Source organism: Arctopsyche grandis, chromosome 9 (genome assembly GCF_051622035.1).
Source record: "Arctopsyche grandis isolate Sample6627 chromosome 9, ASM5162203v2, whole genome shotgun sequence".
NCBI classification, from domain to species: domain Eukaryota; kingdom Metazoa; phylum Arthropoda; class Insecta; order Trichoptera; family Hydropsychidae; genus Arctopsyche; species Arctopsyche grandis.
The window spans coordinates 25,519,264-25,542,918 of NC_135363.1; the positions used below are offsets into that span (position 1 = coordinate 25,519,264).

Genomic DNA, 23,655 nt, shown 5'->3' on the forward strand with positions numbered 1-23,655 from the left:
ACATATCTGTTGTGTAAAAAATGTGGAGTTAGTCTAGAGTTTCAGAGTTCTTCTACAGAGTTAATCTAATGTCAAAAAAGAGCATTATTACACGACAAAGAAATCGGTTTTTGCTTTATGTTCCATTTCACGAGCATGGAAGTGAGCAAGCAAAAAAGCTGACCAAAAAGCAACTATTCCAAAGTGTGAACTTACATCAAAAAAATTTTTAATAATTAAAATGAACTAAATTTTCTACACTACTAATTCGAAGCTTAGCTTTTTATTATACAGATATCTACATACCGATTTTTTAAACTCCATTTTGTATCATCATTATAAAATGTCAAATGTTAAAATATATCATTATTAATTAGATAAAACCTTATTGGCTTAACATTTCTCCGTCAACGCATTATGAATCACATAATCGAAATGGAAATTTCAATAATGTGATACTTTCGTGTTATACGGCGAATTTTTTTCAAGTGATACGGCGAATTTTCTATACACTGCCAGTAATTATTTCTTACACACTGAAATGATGCGATTTCAGAATAATCGGGAGCATTCAAAACGTTTCGAACATTTGGAACGAATTTCGATTGGAAACGCGTCGGCTGAAAAGCGACTAGACAACAGGTAACACTTTTGACGATGTGGCAGTGGCGCATGGTCGAAGGTGTAGTTATTTAGACTGAGTCGGCGTGTGCGCCGTGTCGTCTCTTCGGGCACATCGGCTAAAACGGCCGAGCGACGTGGAGCGGGGCGCAGCGCCCTCCGGCCCCCAGGTGAGACTCCGCCCTTCGCCTTTCGGCCTCCGCCACCCACCCGCCCCCCGCCCGCCCGCCCGCCCGCCGCGCGACGGGGCGATCCGCGGCGCGTCTCCACTCCCTCGCCGACGCTCAGCCGCTCGCTCCATATGCCAGCCAAAGCCCTCCCCCGCCTCCCCGCGCGCCCCCCGAGCCTCCGCCCTCGCCCTCTGCCCCCCCGCCCCCGCTCCCGCTCCCCCCCCGCCCCGCCCCGCCCCGCCGCCGCAGCAATGTCTGTGTCTGTCGACTGCACACGTGTCAATTTTCCTGCCACGGCCATTTCCCCCCTCGTCCCGCACCCACCCCCGCCCCCTCCCGCTCTCTTGTCACTTTCTTTGTGTGACCTTTTCAACCTTTGTCGCCACATTTCCATATAAATCCCGATTTTTCATTCAAATTAGCATTTTTCAGCTCTTACTCGACAACATCTGTTCCACATTGCAAATTCTCAACTACGAATTTCTCCATACTAAATTTGAAAATCCGCTATCAAATGTGATATTTTTCAACTTCTCACTCGTCCTCGCCGTGACTGTTATAATAATGTTGACGATTGTAATTGCAAAATTGAACAATTCGACCTTCATCACGCGTCCGTGAATATATTTTCGATAGGTGAAACACATCTCACTAAAAATGTTCAACATATTGTACAAAAAAATCGTCATAAATGCATCGCATATACCAAGTATGAAACGAATTGCAGCAATGACCTTTGTAATGCATTCGACGGAACGTTTTCTCCCACCTTTCTAAAGAGAGAACGTGTCATTTTCACAGGCAATATTGCAACAAATCCGACGTTATTAAATGTTTGGCAAATTGATGGCGAAAGATCGATCAGTCGAATCACCCTTTTACGTTGCATGCGAAAGGCCTACAAAATTCTCCAATGACTTTCACTCCTCTGTGCATTACAATCGATATTTTCAATTGTTACCACATTCTTGTACATCCACAGGTCGAATTCCACTCTATATTTCATATGATACATTTACTTCAAATAAATATTACACACACACACACACACAACAATACGAATATCCTATAAAAAACATCATCACAAAAAAATTATACTTTATAACATACGTACATCCGTAAAAAATAAATAAAAAATATTACACACTGATCAAAAATGCTCCAATTTATTACAACTAAAACTAAAATTCTATACTAATATTTTTTTTAAACATGCATACATATATGATGAAAATAATTAATCAGAACAAGTTCATACAAGAGTAGACTGGCCAAGTCTACATTATAGTGGTTGGCCTCTTTAATTTAAAAAGTTTAAAATTGGCATATAAACTGGTCAAATCCATTTAAATCATCTTATTATTTATATAATTATCATGTAGCTCCTTGTATTTAAAAGATTTATGGTGTCAATTGATTGGAATACCCCACTGATAAAATCTTATCATATATCCATTAAACGAATTCCAGTTGTATCTATCTACATACATATATTGTCTCTTGTGCTATATTATAATAGCATTTTATTGATTTTAACCATTATAAATAGTATGTGTGTGTGTGTGTGTGTATGTAAATTAAAGATAACATGTTATTTATTTATTAATCATCTCGTAGAAAAAGTAGAGATATTGCAACAATGCCGGCATACATGTATGTACGTACGTAAATCGACTTGTTTTCACACTGGAAATACAACGTAACGATTTTAGAAAATTTGAAATTACTCTTGTTTAACATTATTGATACTTCTCGTGCATTATCGATATAAAAATTATCTGATTGATTAGCGTTTAGATATTCCGTGATATACACATCGCTGTGCCACTAACTACTACATCCATTATCACACGTTCGGACACTTGTTTAAATTTTAATGTGTATTATTGTTATATTTTCACATTTACACACTACACAATATTAATCACTGTCGATAATTTGTAGCTTGCGTTAGGATTTATGGCGATGAAAATGAAAGTAAGTAGTGTAGTTGTGTGTGATCCGTTAACGTTGAATCTAATCGATTTGAATATTGATAAATTAATTTTAACACAATTATAACTATTTTCAATTTCTGTGACATATTTTTGATGTGTGTGTGTGTGTGGAATGGAGTTTGTGTGACTCGGTGTGTGTAAAGATTTGTACGTTTGTTTCGCAGTGATTATCTGACGACTTGGCCCGAATTAGGACATTCGTTTCAATATGGCAATGATGCAAGACGTCTCCGAAGAGACTATGGAGAACCTTCGATCCGAGCAGCTCGACGCGAAAGAGACCAGCGACGAGCCCCAACCTCAAGTCTTCTCCTACAATGATTTGTTCCCCGCTTTACCCAAGTCAACGCATAAGAAAGCCACGCCTGATACTAACAATGATAAAATGCGAGTCGGCTCCAACATCATGACGCAGGTTCGTCTCCAGAAGAATGTGTTTTTTTTTTTTTTTACCATGTAGGAATCTAGCTGTATTTTTACCGTGAGTGTGTTGTTTAGGTTTTCTTGGTTCCGTATTCCGAACGCAAGCAGGATCATTCGGACAAGTTCGGCGAAGAGGAGTCGATCAGGACCTGTCAGGCTATCACCAGGGACACGGACGCTCGCATTGAAATATCAGGAAGTCGCGATCAAAGCTTGACATTCGTCGTCACCGGAAAAAAGGCCGCTATAATGGACGCTCGTCGTAAAATTCTGTCGCATTTTCAAAAGGTTGGTTCATTCATTCGCCACCTATGCTATTTTGTAAGTACTTAAATAATATTTTGTCAGCGTATAATGAAAATGCATTAATTGCCTCAAATATTGTTTTCAATAAATCATGCTTAAAAATCTGTTTGTTTGGGAAATATTTTTAATAATCAGTTTTTTTTTTTTGTTACTAAGCATTATTTTGTATAGATATGTAATAAAATCACTTGTGAAAATTTTGCAATTTGGTAAAATAGGCTTTTCAATACAACTTATGATTTGAACACAAATATTCTTAATTCGATTTCACAATATGTGAAATCGAATTAAGTGATTTTCGTTAAATTATGATGATATATGTATGCCTATTTCAATACTAATAAGTCATGCTTGAATGAATTCAAATTTTTATAAATCGTAATTATGAATTTTAAGCTGAAAACACAGCTCTAGCAAATATATAACGCATAGAATTTTCTAATTACATGTTTTAAGATGTTCAGTCGATTGGATTAAAAGTGAGTACATTAATTAAGAATTTGCTTCTCAAACTTGTGATGAATTACTTCAATGTCTAACAAGCGAGCAATCAACTTATTAAAAAAAAAAATATATATATATATATATATATATATATATATTGTATCAACCTTTCTCCAATGATGGAAATCGATTAACATGACTAATATTCATGCATTTCAAGGTTGTTACATAAAAAAAATTTAATATGCTTGTGACACTTTCGAGGCTTATGGATAGTTTTTTTTTTTTTTTTTTTTTATTTAACGACGTTCCTTCATAACAGCTGAATAAATTTTTGCAAAGGTTTTTAAATACACTGCCAGATCTGCATACATTCATATGTTCTAATATTTCTGTTGTTTGAACAGCTTGTGTTGTAAATATGCTCAATCGAATGTTATGTTATATTTACACGAGTTTTATGTATCGTGCACGAATATTCGTGGACAATTTATAACATAATGTAACACGTGTCGTATTTTAATTCCAACGAGTCTTGTGTGACGTGTTTGAATGTTGATTTTCAATCGATCCACAACGGAATTCGCTCTCATCCGGTACTATTACGATTTCAGTCGAGCAAGCAGATCACCATACCGAAAGAGTATCATCGCTGGGTTTTGGGAAAGCAGGGCTCTCGTTTGAAGGAATTGGAACAGACCACTGGCACTAAGATTAACGTCCCGGGCATCGACCAGAACAGCGACATAATCTCTATTACTGGAACTAAGGAAGGTGTCGAAAAGGCCGAATATGAAATCAGACGTTGCTCAGAGGAACAAGTACGTATTATTCAAACAAGTCGGCGATCCAATTATTGTTTTCGCGGTTTGCTAATAGTATCAATTTATTATTATTATAGTCCCGTAAAGCCGTCGAACGCATTTCTGTGCCAAAAATGTACCATCCATTCATCCTCGGCGCATACAATGAAACGGTCAATGCTATAACTGAAGAAACCGGCGCACGTGTCAATATTCCACCTCAGTCTGTGAAAAAGGATGAAATTTCCATCGACGGTGATAAAGAAGGTGTCGCACTTGCCAAAGCCAAAATTGAAGCAATCTACAAAGACATGGTTTGTATTATTTTAACTTATTGTGTGCTTTTAATTGTGATAAATTTCATTGGGTAATGTATTATACGATGCTTTTAGGAAAAGAAATGTAATTTCGTCAGCGTTGAAGTTCCAAAATCGCAACATAAATACGTAATCGGACCCAAAGGCTCTACTATTCAAGAGATCTTGAAAGAAACTGGAGTATCTGTTGAAATGCCACCTCCTTCATCTGAAATTGGAACGATCAATCTTAGAGGACCTTATGATAAATTGGGATTGGGTAATTATTTTTTATATATACATATATTTTTTTTTATTTCTTTTTACATATATTCTATAGTGGTTTTTATTTTATTTTTTTGATAGCTCTTACTAAAGTGTGCGCTAAGGCAAATTCGGTATGCTCAACAAACGTTCCAGCACCTGCTTGGATCAATAAGTATATTATTGGCAAAAAAGGTGCAAAAATCAAGAAGATCACTCAAGATTTTCCAAAGGTATGAATTTTTTTACATATTTATATTTTTATATGTATTTTTTTGTATAGGTTATAATATTTTCATATCAATTTTTAGATACACTTGGATTTCCCCGAAGGCGAAGACAACATTCAAATTGAAGGACCACCAGAAGAAGTTGAAAAGGTTAAAGTTGAACTGGATGCACTTGTCAAAAATCTTCAAGAAACCCTAACATTCGCTGAACTCAACGTAAATCAGAAATACTCAAAACATATCATTGGCAAAGCTGGCGCAAATGGTTCGTTACATTTATATGAAATTTCATATTGTATAAAAGTGGATATGATGTTTATTTTTTAATCGCTTTAAATTTCAGTAAATCGACTCAAAGATGAACATGGTGTAATTATAAACATAGGGGATAACAATAATATTAGAATAGAGGGAACTCATGAAGCCGTAGAAGCTGTTCAGCGAGAGTTGAAGGAAATGGTTAGTAAATTAGAAAACGAGCGTGAAAAAGACGTAATCATTGATCATCGCTATTTCAAAAGTCTAATCGGCACAAAGGGCGAAAACATCAAGGAAATCAGGGAAAAATTCAACAATCAAGTCCAGATCATGGTACCAAATCTCAGCGAGAAGCGGGACATAGTAAAACTGAGGGGTCCCAGTGACGACGTCGACCAGTGTTACAAGTACCTTTTGAAGATTGTCAAAGATTTAACAGAGTCAGCGTACGTCCAAGAGGTGCCGATCTTCAAACAATTCCACAAATTCGTCATTGGCAAGGGCGGTGGAAACATTCGCAAAATTCGCGACGAAACTCAAACTAAAATTGACCTGCCAGCCGAAGGAGACTTGAACGAATTCATTACCATCACCGGAAAGCGTGAAAATGTTGAGGAAGCAATCAAGCGAATCCAAACAATCAACAATGAACTCGCTAAAGTCGTCACCGAAGAAGTCGTCATTCCACCTAAGTTCTACAACTCGCTTATTGGTACCGGAGGTAAACTGATTCACTCGATTAAGGAAGAATGCGGAGGAGTGAGCATTAAATTCCCTCCACCCGAGAGCAAGAGCGATAAGGTTCAAATTCGAGGACCAGCTGAAGAAGTTGAACGCGCTAAACAGCAGCTTTTGGAATTGGCTTCAGAGAAACAACTCTCGTCTTATTCGTGTGAGGTGCGAGCTAATCCACAGCATCACAGATTCCTCATCGGAAAGAGTGGTGCCAATATTAAAAAATTGCGTGAACAAACCGGAGCTCGTATCGTTTTCCCAAGTGAACAAGACACCGATAGGGAAGCCATCACTATCATCGGTCAGTTTTTTTTTATTTTTTAATGTATCGAATATTTCCTAATGGTTATTTATTTACTTACATTTATATTTATTTGAATTGAAATATAGGTCGCCAGGAAGCTGTGGAAGCTGCTCGCATTAAGCTCGAAGCCAGCATTAGGGACATCAATAATATCGTTGAAAGAGACACAGAAGTTGACACTAAACATCATCGTTATTTCGTTGCTCGCCGAGGTGAAGTTCTCAATAGAATTTCTGATGATTGTGGAGGAGTGCAAATTTCCTTCCCTAGACAAGGCGTCCAGTCTAACAAAGTGGTATTGAAAGGACCTAAAGATTGTATCGATGCAGCCATTCAACGTATCGCTGATGTCGTAGCCGATCTTGAAGCCCAGGTACTTAACAGAATTAAAAGTTGAACCCATGTAAATATATTTCGACATATGTACATATGTTAATGTATTGTAGGTTACCGTTGAATGTGTCATTGCCCAAAAGTATCACCGCAACGTTATGGGTAGCAAGGGCTCTAAAGTTCAAGGTATTGCTGCCGAACATGATGTCCAAATTAAATTCCCCGATCGTGACACGTCTGAACGTCAACGTTTGCCCAACGGAGACGCTCAATTGAACGGTGGTATCGAAGCCGAAGCACCAGAAGTCGAACAACAAGATGATACTCCCAATCCATCAGACATTATTCGCATTCACGGCAAGCTTGAGAATTGTAATGCAGCTAGACAGGCCCTATTGGATCAGGTAATTCGACGTCTATCACTATGTATGTATTTGAAATCGAGTTTTTGCTTAATTTATAATAATTGCAGGTGCCGATCACTATTGACGTCAACGTACCGTACGAGCTGTACAATTGTATTCTCGGTCAAAAGCGCAGAGACGTTCGCGAGCTGATGAACCAGTATGACGTTTTCATTTCGCCTTCGCCGCCAGATCAGAAGTCAGATGTAGTCAAGGTTTGTTTTCATTTTTATTTATGTTCGATGTATCAGTAGATCCTTTGTATGTTTTATTGTATTTGTTGCATTTTATTTAGATATCTGGTACACCTGCAAATGTTGAAAATGCTAAAAAAGCTATCGAGGAAAGGTGCCTCAGATCTTTCGAAGTCAAACTTACTGTAGATCCTGAATATCATCCAAAAGTCATCGGACGTGGTGGATCCATCATCACTAAGATTCGAAGCGATCACAATGTTCAAATCAATTTACCTAAAAAGGGTGATCCAGATGAGAATATCATCACGATTCATGGTCTTGAACAAGACGCAATTGCCGCCCGTGATGATATTATGAAAATCGTCAGTGATTTGGTGAGTTGATTTAATTAAAAAATATATATATACGTATACTCGTTCTGATTATTTTTAATCGTTTTTTTTTGTAATTATATTGTAGACTAATATGACTAAAGTTGAAGTGAAGATTGATGCTAGAGTACATTCTCGGCTTATCGGCGTCCGTGGTCGCAATATCCGCAAGATAGTTGAGCAATTCAAAGTCGACATACGATTCCCGAGGGGTACCGATGAGCCTGATCTTGTCACCATTATTGGTAGCGATGAAGATAAGATAACTGATGTGAAAGAACATCTCCTCTTATTGGAACAAGAATATGTAATTTATTTGTCTTTTTTTCTTCTTGATAATAGTTTGAGTGAATACTATTTATTTTCTTTTTTTTATTGTGTAATTACAGCTGCAAGATATATCTGAGGCTGAGATGTATAAACCAAAATCGACAACTGAAAATGTAGAGTCAAACAAAAAGGAAGAGAGTCCAGGTTTCGTGGTTACTGGAGCCTATTGGGAGCAAAGTGCCCCTGATACGGCGTCCACCCAAGAGTTTCCATCTATTCGTTCTAACACCGAACAGCCGCAAGGCCAAACATCCGCTTGGGTACAAGCTCCGGCATCTGTACCGGCTTGGGGTCTCAATCGTTAATTTTTCAATTATGTCTATCACCACTCTACTGCCACGGCCATAATACATTCATTTTGATTAATTTTAGTGAGAAAATGGGTTATGTTGCCTATAATTATTTTTTTGTTTCACATAACTTATAATTTGCCCTGAACTTGTTTTCTTTTCATATTATTTTGGCTTGCCAACATCGTATAGCAGTAGACGATATTATTTTAATATTGTTTTTTTTTTTTTGTAACTGTAAATAATTTAAGTAGAGAAGGATAGACAAAAGTCGATAAGGGTATCTTAATTCATATGTAAGTTCATTCATTTATAGGTAATATATTTTGTTAAAATATTTTGCAGCTTGAACAGGAAATAATGAATAATAACGACATGCTGTAATGTTAATATATATTTTATTATTATGTAAATGTCGTCATGAATATGAATTATCAAAACTATGCGCATTAATATTTGTTTTAGGATAAATCTCCGTTTTTTTTTAATATTTACACATATATATAGAGATCAGGTAATTTGTTATTTTGAAAATGTGATTTTGATATTAATAATAATATTTATATTTGGCAAATTACATTCAGATGCATTCACGACTGGCAGTCTTCCGCCTAACGAATCTCTATGAAACGTAACGTGCAGTTATAACATGATTAATATGAAAAGTTGTATTTTTGCATGCAAGAATATATATATATTTAATATTTATAAATTATTCGTTGTTCGATTATTCCACAATATTTTATTTTATTATAATTATTACGTTTTTTTGTTTTTTTTTTTTTTTTTTGTTCTGATACTGCATAAAACCTATTTAACCCTATTTTATATTTATGAATGTTTGCAATTGTAGAATTTCGTGACATAATAATCCAAGTACTTAACAATAATTACATAGCCCTTGTGCAATGAAATCTTATATTGAAATCATTTTTTGTGAAGCCTTAATTGAATGAATTTTTATTAATAAAATTTGGTGTGATCATATTTTTTGTAAAATCAAATTACCATGCAATAATTGTAAATGTTATTTATTGTATTTTTGGATCTGACATGAATATTTATGTATATGAAAGAAAATAACTTTTTCATCAGCGAAAGTTATGCAAATTGTATCCAAAAAAACTTGTCACTAACACCACAATGACTAGATGAAGGCTGTCAGTTCTACTAATGTTAACATTGGAAAATTGTGCCTTTATGCTTTTGCTTTTAAATGTTTTTATGTAATTATACAATTTTTTGTATTATTTATTTGAAAGAAAAAATCAATTCTTAGTAAATGAACTACACGTGTATACACATATATATATATATAATACATATATGCGCTTTAACATTGTAACTTGTCGGGATGATCATTCCTTTTTATATAAAAAAAGTTTCAAAAAAAAAAAATGAATCGAAAACATAGTATTTAATATATTTCCTTCAAAACTTTCTAAGAGATAATCATAGCAATGGTAAAATGTTTTTAAGTTGTATGCGATTATTGTGTGTATTTTGGAAACCTAATTATAGTGCCAAACTATTAAATGCAATAACTATACGGATTGAGGTCATCCTACAGGTGCTATCATCACTCTATTTATGTATGTTATTATTAACATTTAAAAGTGTTAAAACTATAATTTTTTTTATTTATATAAGCCATATTACTATCGTATAGTATGCGTTTGTTGGAATAATATAAATTTTATTAACAGACTGATGAAGAAAATGTGTACAGACATTAAGTGTGCACTAAAAAAAAAAAAATTACATTTTGTAATTAGTTTTGATAAGGAAAATTTAATGTGTACATAAACATGCTGTCAGTCTGTCAGATTTCTGCAGATATATCCAATGAGGACGAAAGATTGAATATATATATATATATTCCATAAATTTTGCTTTTTATTTTTATCGACACTTCCTATCCCGCATTTCCGTTGCGTTAATTACTTTTTATATACATAATTATTCACTTATCAAATACCAATTCCTTCTTGCTTATCTTGACCGCATGTCGGCAATAGATCCTGTTTGAGGTTTTGATTGTTTCGGTCAAGATATTGCTCACCGTCGATTCGTTCTGGAATCGAATCGAACCAATTCACATTCACAATACACATAAAGAGGCTCATAATGACATCATGTATTACCATATTTAATTTTATGCAATTATTCTATACATATTACATATGTATAGCAATTACAAATAAAGGGTTTTCGAGAAAAGCATTTTTTAATTTTCTTTATATACACATACATACATTTGTTTTAATAAAAGTTGCACTATTTAATGCAACGATCGATGTTAAGATGCAATAAAAATTGCAGTCAGTTCTTACGCATATGTAACCTTGCGATTGCCTTAAAAGCAGTCTCACTTATGAATATGTCTAGAAGTGAGTCACAAAACAGAATTTCACAATCGAAATTATGCAAAGCGACCTGTTCTTAAACTTTTAAGAACATCCTTTTAGTCCTGAACTAGACTTTTTTAATATACATATGTACCTACTTGGTGATGCATATTTTGACATTCGTTGTTCATACCTTAGTATAATAGGTTTTACAAGATGAATGACCACACTTATGTTGCGATAAAGTTGTGGTTTGTGAGTCACCTTATAAATACACAACGTTTTCCTTCGTTTCAATTTATTGACTATCGGTCGCTTAACGAACAAGACTGCTTTCTAACTAGCATCATGAATTCTTTCGGAGTCGTCGCGTTTTTTGTGATGTTTGCTGTCGTAATAGGTATGTGAAATCATTCGAATTTCTTTCAAAGTGCCTGCTTTAAATTGGGTTATTAATTTGTAATCATAAATTCAGACGAATATCATGCACAAGTACCTCCGATGATGGCGATGGGCAAACCTGGTTCGTGTCCACCGCGGTTGACAAGATCTGTCTGCTATGACTCGTGTCAATCAGATACGCAATGCCGAGGTGCTCAGAAGTGCTGTAGAACGTCCTGTGGAGGAACCGTGTGCTCCAGGGCCGTTACGGCCAGATCAAATACTAATCTGAGTGAGTTGCAGAACATTTAATGCACTTTTCGACTCGCAGAATATACTTTTCATGTATCTTTTTATCTTTAGTTAAGCCTGGAACTTGTCCCGCACCTGTTGAAGGACCTTGGATGTGTTCCAGTACTTGCAGTTCTGATAGCGACTGCCGTTCCAAATTGAAATGCTGTAGAAATAGATGCGGTGCACACGTTTGCTCTTCACCTATAATTGAGCCTCTCGAAATCCAAATCGAATAAATATACGTTTTGCTTCTTTTTCAATTTTGGTACTTGATTCGCAAGATTATTTCACTGGCCTTTTAAGTTCACACGCATATATGAGCCGTTATTTATTTATTTTTAATACACCACAGTGTCTTCACAGGTCACCCCAATATGACACTGGCCAGAAAAATATATTTGAAAGAGACGAAACTCCAATTTTCAGTTCCAAAAACACTATTTATGTTTGACTTAATTCACAAATTGTTATCACTTATTTTAATTCGATATGTCCAGAATTTCAGAAAAGCAGAATAAACGTATTACAGGTCCCCAATATTTTTAAATATTGTTAAACGCTATATAAATTATATTTAATGTTTTGCGAGATATTTCTCGAAATGAAGAAAAGTGGACTTATGCCATTTCCAATTATAACGGCTTATATATTGTATTCAAGCTCTTATATTTCTAAATCTTTCGATCTTTTCTAACAACCTGTGGTAAAATTTGAATGGTAAAACACCTGTGAAGAGTATCTTACCAGGAAATGATCAGTACAAATTTTATAATACATACAAACGTATATCTTATAAATTGTATATAAAATTATCAAATATTTAATATATAGTTTATTATCAAAACTACTTGTTTTCTGAAAGAAAAAAATAAAATAAAATATATATGAAATTTGCCGTATTTATTTTGATTTTATTTAAATTGTTTAATGCACTATTCAATATACAGCAAGTAAAAAGAATGTGATAAATAATTATTATTTTAAAAAATTATTTATTAAAATTCGTATAAAAATTTCAAGAAACCATAACAACATGAGGAAAATTATATTCCAAATTTTCATCCTCATATTCAATTTCTTCGTCTTCTTCTTCAGTACTACGCACTTTCACATGCAATACATTATCATACAAACTATGAATCGCAGGCTTTGGATTTACTTTTATAGGAACATCAGGTAAGTCTGCATTCAGAACCGACCATTTCATGTGCAACATCTTGAAAATTTCAAAAGTATCACCTGAAAATACATTGATATACAATTTAAATGATTTATTACAATACATTTAAGCGATTTATTAAGTAATAAAAATACAATACCTGTTTCGATAGTCGGATATACTTTAGTATCGAACGTGAACGGTTTCTCAACGGTATTAAACATATCTAATTTCACTTTCGTCATGTTTAATTTTTGATTTTTAATCACGCATTCAGTCAACGCCGCTAAAAATATTTTCCAACGTGGTTGAAAATAGTCTGTTACAACTCCTGAAAATACATAAAATTTATTACAATAGTTATGTATATTTTATTTTAATATAATACATACACACATATATATATTGTTTTCAATACCTGACCACTGTTTGTTAGCGTAGTCAACAATTTCACCATTTGGCCCCCACAGAGTAATTTGATTCCGAGCGTTATATTCAAATAATTTCTTATCCTAAAAATTTTAAATTATGTATTATATATAAAATTATGCGTTAAATTGCGGTTTTAAATCGCATTTATTTTCACCTGTTTAGTTTGAGCGATATTTTTTGCTGCATTCAACCAATTTCCCAACAAGAAATGATGATTACTCGACAAAATTAATTCTAGCTCATCATACAAGCTCAAAAATAGTTGAATCTGGCTTCTAAAAAAATATTTATTTATTTAAAAATAAAAACAGAAGCAAACAACATTACAGCGTACATATATACATTGTAACGTATATACGTACATATATGTATATGTATGTACATTGTAACATATACTATGTAACATTGACAAGAAAAATGTTTCTAAACTGAGCAACAGAAATTAGCCTTTTTTACTTACCGGAGCAGATTTTTTACAGAGGAGAGCAAGACTATTAAATCTTTATTAAGAGACTATTAAATCTTTGAACCACTGAATTCGAATATGACAATGATTTTTGTTGGTTTATTCTCGTTTATGATATATGAGCGTTTAAAAATGCGCAATTTTTACCGAATTTTGGCTTTTAAAGTCTTTAACTCAAAATCTAGTATTTCTGTGGTAAAAGTGAGTGTTGGAATCAATAGACAGAGGTTTTTTTCTATGCATAATGATTTTTATTGCTTTAAATACGTGTAATTAATTATTTAGCGAATTTTAAAAGTCAAAAATATATTTATAAATACATAAGCAAGAAAAAACCAACTTTGTAGTTAATTAATTTTTTAGATAATTTTACAGTGGTTCTATTTCATTAGAAGTATTTTATAAATTTTATCAGGCGAAGTTAAAGTGTACATTTAGGAAACAAATACATATACATTGAAACTAATAGTAACCAATAAATATAAAAATCTTATACAGATATTAAATAAACTGGTCGAGAATTTTTAATATGACGTCATGAGATAAAAAACACTAGAGGTTGAACGATTTTCTGTAACATACATATTTTCAGAACCTTTGCACCAAATATTTAACATTCAATTCATCAACTTGAGATACAACCTTATCTAAACATGGTGGATTAACTCCAACTTCGAATATATATTTGGTTTGATAAATATCATAAACAAAATAATAAAAACTCCTACTTCAACGTGTTTATGTCATTTTGCTTGAACGCTTGGATAATTTTTGGATACATTTGATCTCCTTGGTATTGTAAAACCTGTCTGGTTATATCAACAACATCATGCTTATATCCTTCAGAATTTTTGAGATTCACATCATCAGTTAAAAATAATTTCCAAGACTGCATTAAATCGTTTTTAGAATACCAAGCCTAAAGAAAAGAGTTGTTTTTAAATGTAATATAATACTTAAAGTTATTAAATCAAATACTGTTACTTACCCACGGTTTAATATCAGGACTGGGTCTACGGGTTATTGCATATTTTCCTCTCATTTTGTTTAACCCTCTAAAGTTATATACACTTTTCTGAAATTATTTCAACATTATATAAATAGCACACACATACCTTTAAGATATATTTTACATTAAAAACTTACCATCAGTAGAATCCAAGCTTTGTATACTCGATCATCAAACATACCATATCTTCTAGTGATATATTTTCGTATCCAATCGTTGATATCTACAGGAGCATCATTCCAAGCAGTTTCTAACATTAAATCGTACATAACATAATTTTGATTGATACCCTCTGGAGTTATTCCAATGCCAACCATAGTACTACCGTTTTTGCTTCTAGCCGTGTATACGTCCTAAACATGAAAATAATGTCAAACAATCGTTTTCAATATATACAATTTAGAAAAGTATTATTTTAATCGTACGTTATTTATACTATAAGTGTCTCCAAACATTCCGAGTGTTCCACCAAAATTGTGCAACATATTCCAAATGAAAGGCTGTCCAAAATACATATTTAACCGTTCATACTGTGGCCATTGTTCGGATTGCAGATCTAATATTAAAAGTCGCCCCTTGAATATTTAAAATGTAGTATTATTATATTAACATCAACAATTTTATAACATAATATCATCAATTCTAACCAATGGCACCGAAGTAAGGAAAGCTTCAATTTTGTCCGGTGTCCAATATAATATTTCATGTACGAACATCCAATTTTGAAGAAGCCTAAAGTGAATGATTATTATTAGATAAATTGTAATGCGATACGATTTTATTTGATTTTTTTTTATATTAAATCATACCATATTGAGTCTGGATCCACATCTATCATGGTTTGATATATAGCTTTGCCGACATTTTTTAAAAAGTTGATATCATTAGATGTTGGCCGTATCTCATTGAATGGATCACTGTAGTAAATATGTGAAGAGCCGAATTGTTTTTGTATCTATTATAGATATGAGAAATTATATAAGAAATTTTATACTACAAAAATGTTTGTATGTATCTACATATCTACAAACACTTCCAATACCTCAGTAAGAAATTCTTTTCCTATATAATTAAACAGGGGATCTGTAGGATCTAAGTATAAAGGACAGCAATACTCGGATGAAAAATGATTCCATGGTTCTACATCACTTAATTTTGCTTTCGGAAAAACTCTAAAAATAAAACGAAATCATTATGAATACATATCCCATCCTTAGACTACAAATTCATTTTTTTATATTATAAGTAGAAGTAGTAATTAATTATTTATATTTAGGTCAAATAATTGACATGTCTGTTAGTAAAGAAGAAGAAATAAAGAGACGCATGAAACTAAGATGGAGTGAATTTGGACGAATGAATGTTGTTTTAAATCCAAAATGAAGAAAAAGATTTTCGATCAGTGCGTTTTGCCAGTGATAACGTATGGATGCGAAACTTGGACACTGAACAACAAGATGTTACATAAAGTCCAATTTACTCAAAGAAGTATGGAGCGTTGTATGTTTGGCATAACAAGGAAAGATAGGAAACGGAATATAGTGGATAGAGTGAAGAGATTGAAATGGAGATGGGTGGCTAGAAGAATGGACAAAAGGTGGACAAAAGAAGTACTAGAATGATACCCGAGAGAATGCGAAAGGGTAAAAGGAAGAACACAGGGAAGATGGGTAGACGAAATAAGGAAAATGTGTGGAATGAGATGGATGAGAGTTGCGCAGAACAGAAACGAGTGGAAGCGTGTTGGAGAGGCCTTCATTCAGCAGTGGATGGTGAGCGGCTGTAGATGATGATGATGATGATATCAGAGCACATTGGTAATTTTTTTAGCATTAATTTCAAATCCAGAATCAATTCCTTTCTAAAGTTACACATTGAAATGTCAAGTATAGAAATTAAAAGCTAAAGATACATACAATTGAAATACAGTTAGGGACAATTATCATTTTACATATTTTATGAAGAATTAGCATTTTTATATTCAGTCTCTTTGATTTGTGTCTACCTCACGGGCCGGAATGTGAAATTAGCGAAAACACAAATATCGAAAATTGAAAGATCAAAAAAAAAGTGTGCATGGTAAACGGTACATACTCACTTAATTTGCGCGAGCAGGATACAACAGGAACAAGAGGAACAGGCTTTTCCTCCCGTATTCTGCGCGCGCACATTAATACGGGAGGAAAAGCCTGTTCCTCTTGTTCCTGTTGTATCCTGCTCGCGCAAATTAAGTGAGTATATACCGTTTACCATGCACCCTTTTCTTTTTGATCTTTCGACTTAAGATCTTTCGATTTTCGATCTTTGCCTTCCGATATTTGCGTTTTCGGTAATTTCACATTCCGGCCCGTCACGGAGACCGCTTTGATTTATTACAATTTTTAAATCACTGCACTGATTAATTGAGTCCTGTAAACATATTCAAATACATATGTATTTTTTAATAAATAATCTTCATTACCTTTTGATTGCCTTTGGAACAAATCCAGCAAAAGCTGGCAAAGCGGGTGTAATTCCTAAACTTTGCATGGATTGAATAACAAACGACTGCAGTTCGAGGGTATGTTGATGCCAGTTGTCGCTGAGTGGTCCTCCCCAGCCTCGAATATTTCCCATACGTTGCCTAAAAATGTAAATTTACCATGAAATGCTATGTGAGAATTTTAGTATTCAATTTTTAACATAATACCAACCATGATAAGAATGCAGGTCCTGAAAAATGATCATCGATTTCCTTGCGTGTAAGATTAATAGACTGATACACCTTACGCCATATGGCTTCTTGGCCGTGAGGTGCTAATGCAATATTGAGGCCATTCAAAGCCATCCAATCTATGTGATTCTGCCAATTGTCTTTATTCCACCAGACAAAGCTATATGATGTCGTGCAGACATTTTGATAATATCGTATTCTAAAAAGTGTTGGAATGAATTCAATTGTATATTGTAATGAAATTTAATATTATAGAACAATACATACTTGTCTCTGGATACTATTGTAATATTTACGTCGGGAAGTACATCAGTAATATTCAACTGCTTTACTTGCCATCCTATATGAGCATTACAAAAATATTTTAAATAATAATTGAATCCCCAAGTAGCGACGACGCCTGAAGTGGCTTTGATTTCAATGACATCCCCAATTTTTGTAATCTGAAATTTAAAGCATAGTGCTGATAGTTATTATTTATAAATATTTTATAAAACTGAAGTTGAATTCTAAGTATAAAATTCCTGATTTATCATATTTAGTTTGTACAATCCGTCGACAGTGAAGAGTCACCATTATATAATATATAATTTATCATTGCGTATATGGTTATATAACAGAATTCATTATAAGAATAATTATTATCAGCTAAGTTGGCAATATCGAAGATACTGATATCACATTAAATCAGCAGAGTACATGATTGGATTCAAAATATTTCCGATACATGATTTTATCCCAATTTTTAAATGTTTTAATACATTTTCTGAAACTCCAACCACCTCAGCTGCTGTTCCAAGATACTCTTAGATAGCTGGGTACTGTTCATCCTAACTATATAGCCTGTCCATCTTAATTTAAATGTAATTTAGATGCTAATCTTCATCATTTGAAAATATAGGTATATATGATAGATATTTATGTATACTTTAACTGCCCTTCCCGTGATTCGTGAGTATCGAACCATGCTGGTTCCTATCCCATTATATTTTTTTTGATTTTTAAATGCTTTTTATTATTACGAAATTATGTTCACAATACATCTTATATCTATTTTAATAGCTACTGATCTACTGATCATTTTCTAGTTTACAATTTAATTTAATTTGGTTAGTAATCATAGTATTATATTATTCTAATGTTAATCTGAAGCATAATAGGAAAAAGAGCTCAAAAACCTATTTACAATCCTTATAAATGTTCATAATACATCTAATACATAATATTAATTAAAGACTCACTAAAGTCGATGACCTAAAACAGTATCCCATTATATAGATAGCATTCAATCTTATAGTAACTGCAATTAATTAATAAAGCATTCGATTTCGAACTCACAGTAAATTTATCGTAAATCCCATCTGCATGTTTATCGTCAATGATAATGCTGAAGAAATCCGATTTATCCGGTAATATGCGTTTGATAACATTGAATGCTGCTTTCGCTTGATCTTCGTTGCTTGTCTTTGACTTCAAATTATATAAATGAGAAAATTGATCTAAAATTGAAAAATAAATGATTATTAAAAGAAAGACATGCATATTTATATATGTATATATATACACATTTACCTTTGTCTGCATAAACACATCCACCAAAAGAAATAATAATGGAAAAATACAATATTAATTTACTGTGGTGCATTTTTTCGATATGTCTTTTTTATTAATTTATTTTATTATTATGCATTTTATTAATCTACTTTACACCACACTAAATTGTTATTGAAACTCGTTTACAGCTTTGATTGAATGAACAGGATGAGATTCTGTAACAGGACGCCAATGAATCCTTGTGAGCAAATGTCAAATCGTATCATTGAATCAGCTGCTCTCAATCGGTGGAAACGATTTTATTGAAATGTATAAAAATATAAGGAAAACGTGAAAATAAATCTATGTATGTATGTAGATTCAGATATATAACAAGAAGCGATAAAATTCCAAACGAACCTTCAACCAATGCTATAATATTGTATTAAGAATAATTCAAAAAAAAAAAAACGTAGGTAGATAGATACATATATCAAATTGACAAAAAATCATCCTACCCGCTATGTCACAAATATATGAATTTGATTTGAATTATGTAAAAATTTATGTACAAGTCTAAATTCATAGATATTTCTATGGATTCATTAATTGTTAATTTCGTGTTCTTCAGCCTCTAGAAATACAGCGATTTATGTAATAAAAATGTTGCATTGTTTGTAAGTAATTGTCTTAAGAGGGCTGGACACCAGCGCCTTGTCCATACAAACGTATTAGACTTCTCCCTTCCTCAATTATGGCACTAGAGAAATTATTTTTTAATATGCTATGGATATCCATCATTGGGATGCATCTATCCTTTTATTTTTTTGATTAGTTATTTTTTATAGGAACTAGGAGCCGCCAAACATCTATAAAATCGCCTCTTTTTTACACCCACGAAAAGAGTCCAGCGTGCTTATTTAACGGTCGATTTTAAAAAAAATACGCGCATAGTGGCACAGAAAATATCTTTCTTATACCGATGATGAATTTTTTTTAAAAATTGGTCCAGTTTTGGAGGAGACAATAGGAGAATACAAAACCTCGATTTTGTCAATTTAAAATACGTTTTATCTGGTCGAAGCGCAACTGTCGCATTCACTCAATATATATATATTGATATATATTGTCGCATTCGCTCAATATATATTTTCACTCAATATATATATCGAAGAAAGGAACGGCAACAAAATTAAGGTTTCTGGTGTACAGCCCTCTTAAGGGGTCTACCTATTATATTAGGCCCTCCTGGTATATATCGATGGTTAATGGATATTTCATGATAATTATGTATTTACTATAGACAACAATTAAATTTAGAAATAAAATTAATATATTGTTATTTCTGTATTTTATATTACATTTGTTTTATATTGATAAGGTCAGCACTCAAAATAAATGCTTAAGTTTAATTAATAAAAAGCAGAGACTTTTGATAGAACTAAAAAAAATCCAGTTAAAAAGTAAAAAAGGCCAGCTAAAAGTAAAAAAAATCCAAGCCTTAAAGATTATTATGATCGTTCTTAATTTAAATAAATCCCAACACATAGAAAGTTTGATGTTTTATTAGTATAATACATACAAATCATATTAAAACTATATATTATTTTACTGATATCTTATCACAATTCGACCTTTGTCTACTATGTATGGATATTAAAATATGTTGCCTGTTCTCAAATATTTCATATTCAAAATTGTAAGTAATGTTTAGAAAGATATTTTGTAAAATATAATTATTATTATACATATTATAAATAGTGGAGAAAACCCGAAAATTTCTTTGTTAATCATTGTTACCTAAGAGTTTATCAAAAATGAATAGAAACGTTTATTAAATATTTCATCCCACAAATGTATTTATTTATCAGCAAAAATGTTATTACTTATCTCTGATCATTTATCTTATCTATGCTGGATATCAAAAATCATTATTGCATTTATTATTTGGTTCTACTTTGTCTGCGGATATCTTTTGTTCAGCACGGTACTTTTACGTTACCTCCTGTTTGATCACAATTTTTGAAATAACAATGCCGCTGAGAACATTGTCTCCAGAACTAGCTAAAAAAGCCGAGGACGAAGTTAACGAAGATCCTCAGAGAATTGAAAAAGATCTCCAAACAATCAAAGAATGGATAGCTAAACAGCCACATTTGAGTGCAAGAACGGGTTAGTTACATAAGTTTGAATGATACATAATATGAATCTTTTATACTATATTGTTATAAAATATTAAATTTTATCCTGATTTTAGATGATCAATGGCTAATTGGTTTTCTTCGAGGATGTAAATACAGTTTAGAAAAAACGAAACAGAAATTGGACATGTTTTATACTGTACGAACAGCAGTACCAGAATTATGTTTACCAAGAGATCCAAAAGATCCAATCGTTCAAGAAATTTTGTCTTTGGGGTAAGTATGCACATCTATAAATTAGTATAATATAGTTTTTTTACCGATAATTTTATTTATATAATTATGTATATAGTATTACATTGTTGTAATTTTTAAATATTTTTGATTTAGTACTTGTGTGCCTTTGCCGAAAACAGTTAAACCTGATGATCCACGCGTGATCCTCGTTAGACCTGGTTTGAACGATCCTAACAAAATCAATATTATGGATATCATGGCAGTCAATCAAATGATATCTTACATACAATTACTTGAAGATGATCAATCAGTGATCGCTGGACAACTCGTTCTTCTTGATTTTAGCAAAACAAAAATGGGACATTTAACACAGATGACTCCATCCGTTGTCAAGAAAATGGTCATATGTGGACAAGTAATAAATAATAATAATTTATTTTCACATATGATTTTTATACACAATTTATAACAATCTAAATATTGGTTTTCAGGAATCGATGCCTTTCAGGGAAAAAGGAAGTCATCATATTCATACTTTACCAGGAATTGAAACAATTTTCAATCTTTTTAAACTTTTCATGAATGAGAAGAGCAGAAGCCGGGTATATATACATCATGGTCCGGGCATCGGGGGGACAGCCATGGCTCTAGCCTGGGGGCCCAGGTTGCGAAGGGGCCTGGCACCGAGATATATATATATATATTTTTTTTTAATTTGTTACGAAATTGGGAAGTGTTTGTCGTCTTCGGACTTCGTAGCTATGTTCAAGCAGTAACTTGTCGTTGATACCTTAGCTATTACTTTTACACCATGACTTTTATTTGAAACTTGTGAAAATATATTATCACTTATCAGGTGATCCTTAATTTTATTACTCGGATGTGTATTGTGAAAGATATTGATGAAATGATTTTTAATTTCAATTTTAAAACTAAATAGGGGGGGTCTAAATATGCTAGCCTGGGGGCCCGGCTTGGGATGTGCGGGCCATGATATACATATATGTATTATATCTTTTTGAATATTCCAGTTTTTTTAACATATCTAAATGAATTCGACAGATTCACATTCACAATGAAGATATGGAAGCTTTGTATAAATTTATACCCAAAGAAATACTACCTACAGAATATGGAGGTGCTGCTGGACCTATTCAAGATATGATTGGTAAACATATTAGCCATACAGATACAATTTATAAAATTTAGGTATAAATATACCTAATTTTACATAAAATATATTATTTGGCTTTATTATTCTTTTACAGATCACTGGAAGAAAGAAGTGGAAGACCACAGAGATTGGTTTTTGGAAGATAAAAATTTCATGTCTGATGAAAAGAAGAGGATTGGAAAACCAAAAACAGCGGAGACTATATTTGGTATTGAAGGATCTTTCCGTCAATTAACTGTTGATTGATCGTTCACAATTACATTTAATTTTTTTACTTGATTATTTTTTTTATATTTCATATAATCTATTTTTATATTACGCAATTTATAAATAATTACGATTGCATTTATTTTTTTGCTGTGGAATAAAGAAATCTATCACGAAAAAAATGTTTTGTGTAACAATATTTAAGTAAACCCTATTGAACAGAGAAATGCTATATTAATAGAAGTGGCTTTAGGCGTCATATTGTTGTCAAGTGACGATTGCCACTTGACAACAATATGACCAGTCGTATTTGATGCTTGGTGGTCGACGTGTATCCGATAAAAACTTCTATGTTTGTTTATATTACTCGCAAGATGGGCAAGCATCGGTAAAAATTGCACAATGCATTAAAAAACACAATAAACAACATGGGATACATTTTTATAAGTAAATTGATCCGATTGTATTCCATGCGTTGTAGCGTATTTATAGAGACGTACCGCGTAATATTGGCAACAATTATTTATTCGTAAGGGCCCTTCTATTATTACATTTCTCTGCTATTGAATCCTCATATCAATAAATCGTTGGTCACGGCTTTAAAATTTAAAATATAAGAACTCTGATAGAAAACTGATAGCAATATTTTTATTCACCATCAGTTGGCGTCAATATTTCTTCAATGTATTTTGTAGAGTACATAATATAAATTAAGTATCACAGCTGCATTTTACTACAAAGATGTTGAACTAACTCAAGCTGTATGTTTGTGTCCACAAGTTTGAGACGACAGCTTTTGTGTTGCG

The 23,655-nt window shown here is 32.8% G+C and overlaps 4 protein-coding genes across 4 annotated transcripts; 3 read left to right on the top strand and 1 right to left on the bottom strand.

Moving 5' to 3' along the window:
- Positions 1 to 594: 594 nt before the first annotated feature.
- Dp1 (satellite-binding protein 1 Dp1) lies at positions 595 to 10,642 on the top strand. The gene is made up of 15 exons (XM_077438341.1): positions 595 to 770; positions 2,932 to 3,182; positions 3,266 to 3,478; positions 4,555 to 4,761; positions 4,842 to 5,057; positions 5,136 to 5,319; positions 5,406 to 5,536; positions 5,615 to 5,798; positions 5,877 to 6,827; positions 6,917 to 7,203; positions 7,277 to 7,567; positions 7,636 to 7,782; positions 7,863 to 8,138; positions 8,224 to 8,442; positions 8,525 to 10,642. The coding sequence occupies exons 2-15, from the start codon at positions 2,976 to 2,978 to the stop codon at positions 8,768 to 8,770; spliced, it is 3,759 nt and encodes a 1,252-aa protein (XP_077294467.1). The 5' UTR covers positions 595 to 770; positions 2,932 to 2,975; the 3' UTR covers positions 8,771 to 10,642.
- Positions 10,643 to 11,227: 585 nt separating this feature from the next.
- LOC143916988 (antileukoproteinase-like) lies at positions 11,228 to 12,679 on the top strand. Its single transcript, XM_077438343.1, has 3 exons — positions 11,228 to 11,503; positions 11,579 to 11,776; positions 11,848 to 12,679. Exons 1-3 carry the CDS (start codon positions 11,320 to 11,322, stop codon positions 12,012 to 12,014), a joined length of 549 nt encoding a protein of 182 aa, XP_077294469.1. The 5' UTR covers positions 11,228 to 11,319; the 3' UTR covers positions 12,015 to 12,679.
- Positions 12,663 to 19,455, bottom strand: Naglu (N-acetyl-alpha-glucosaminidase). Its single transcript, XM_077438342.1, has 16 exons — positions 19,130 to 19,455; positions 18,896 to 19,056; positions 17,825 to 18,000; positions 17,538 to 17,756; positions 17,306 to 17,467; positions 15,887 to 16,016; positions 15,654 to 15,799; positions 15,492 to 15,576; positions 15,270 to 15,419; positions 14,982 to 15,197; positions 14,824 to 14,910; positions 14,564 to 14,754; positions 13,524 to 13,644; positions 13,356 to 13,449; positions 13,098 to 13,268; positions 12,663 to 13,017 (listed from the first exon to the last, which is right to left on the bottom strand). Exons 1-16 carry the CDS (start codon positions 19,200 to 19,202, stop codon positions 12,794 to 12,796), a joined length of 2,406 nt encoding a protein of 801 aa, XP_077294468.1. The 5' UTR covers positions 19,203 to 19,455; the 3' UTR covers positions 12,663 to 12,793.
- A 1,559-nt stretch (positions 19,456 to 21,014) lies between these two features.
- LOC143916443 (retinol-binding protein pinta-like) lies at positions 21,015 to 23,025 on the top strand. The gene is made up of 6 exons (XM_077437548.1): positions 21,015 to 21,262; positions 21,348 to 21,507; positions 21,622 to 21,883; positions 21,960 to 22,070; positions 22,531 to 22,636; positions 22,737 to 23,025. Exons 1-6 carry the CDS (start codon positions 21,124 to 21,126, stop codon positions 22,886 to 22,888), a joined length of 930 nt encoding a protein of 309 aa, XP_077293674.1. The 5' UTR covers positions 21,015 to 21,123; the 3' UTR covers positions 22,889 to 23,025.
- Positions 23,026 to 23,655: the final 630 nt, after the last annotated feature.

Excerpts from the sequence above, each read along its gene's own strand:
- Dp1 (XM_077438341.1), top strand. The coding sequence starts at position 2,976 with ATGGCAATGATGCAAGACGTCTCCGAAGAGACTATGGAGAACCTTCGA. Across the intron at positions 5,799-5,876 it reads TGGCAAAGCTGGCGCAAATG|TAAATCGACTCAAAGATGAA; the intron begins GTTCGTTACATT and ends TTTAAATTTCAG. Across the intron at positions 7,204-7,276 it reads TAGCCGATCTTGAAGCCCAG|GTTACCGTTGAATGTGTCAT; the intron begins GTACTTAACAGA and ends AATGTATTGTAG.
- LOC143916988 (XM_077438343.1), top strand. The coding sequence starts at position 11,320 with ATGAATGACCACACTTATGTTGCGATAAAGTTGTGGTTTGTGAGTCAC. Across the intron at positions 11,504-11,578 it reads GATGTTTGCTGTCGTAATAG|ACGAATATCATGCACAAGTA; the intron begins GTATGTGAAATC and ends TCATAAATTCAG. Across the intron at positions 11,777-11,847 it reads CAGATCAAATACTAATCTGA|TTAAGCCTGGAACTTGTCCC; the intron begins GTGAGTTGCAGA and ends TTTTATCTTTAG.
- Naglu (XM_077438342.1), bottom strand. The coding sequence starts at position 19,202 with ATGCACCACAGTAAATTAATATTGTATTTTTCCATTATTATTTCTTTT. Across the intron at positions 15,420-15,491 it reads TCCTTACTTCGGTGCCATTG|GGGCGACTTTTAATATTAGA; the intron begins GTTAGAATTGAT and ends TAAATATTCAAG. Across the intron at positions 14,755-14,823 it reads GTCCTGATATTAAACCGTGG|GCTTGGTATTCTAAAAACGA; the intron begins GTAAGTAACAGT and ends TCTTTTCTTTAG.
- LOC143916443 (XM_077437548.1), top strand. The coding sequence starts at position 21,124 with ATGCCGCTGAGAACATTGTCTCCAGAACTAGCTAAAAAAGCCGAGGAC. Across the intron at positions 21,508-21,621 it reads CAAGAAATTTTGTCTTTGGG|TACTTGTGTGCCTTTGCCGA; the intron begins GTAAGTATGCAC and ends TTTTTGATTTAG. Across the intron at positions 21,884-21,959 it reads AAATGGTCATATGTGGACAA|GAATCGATGCCTTTCAGGGA; the intron begins GTAATAAATAAT and ends ATTGGTTTTCAG.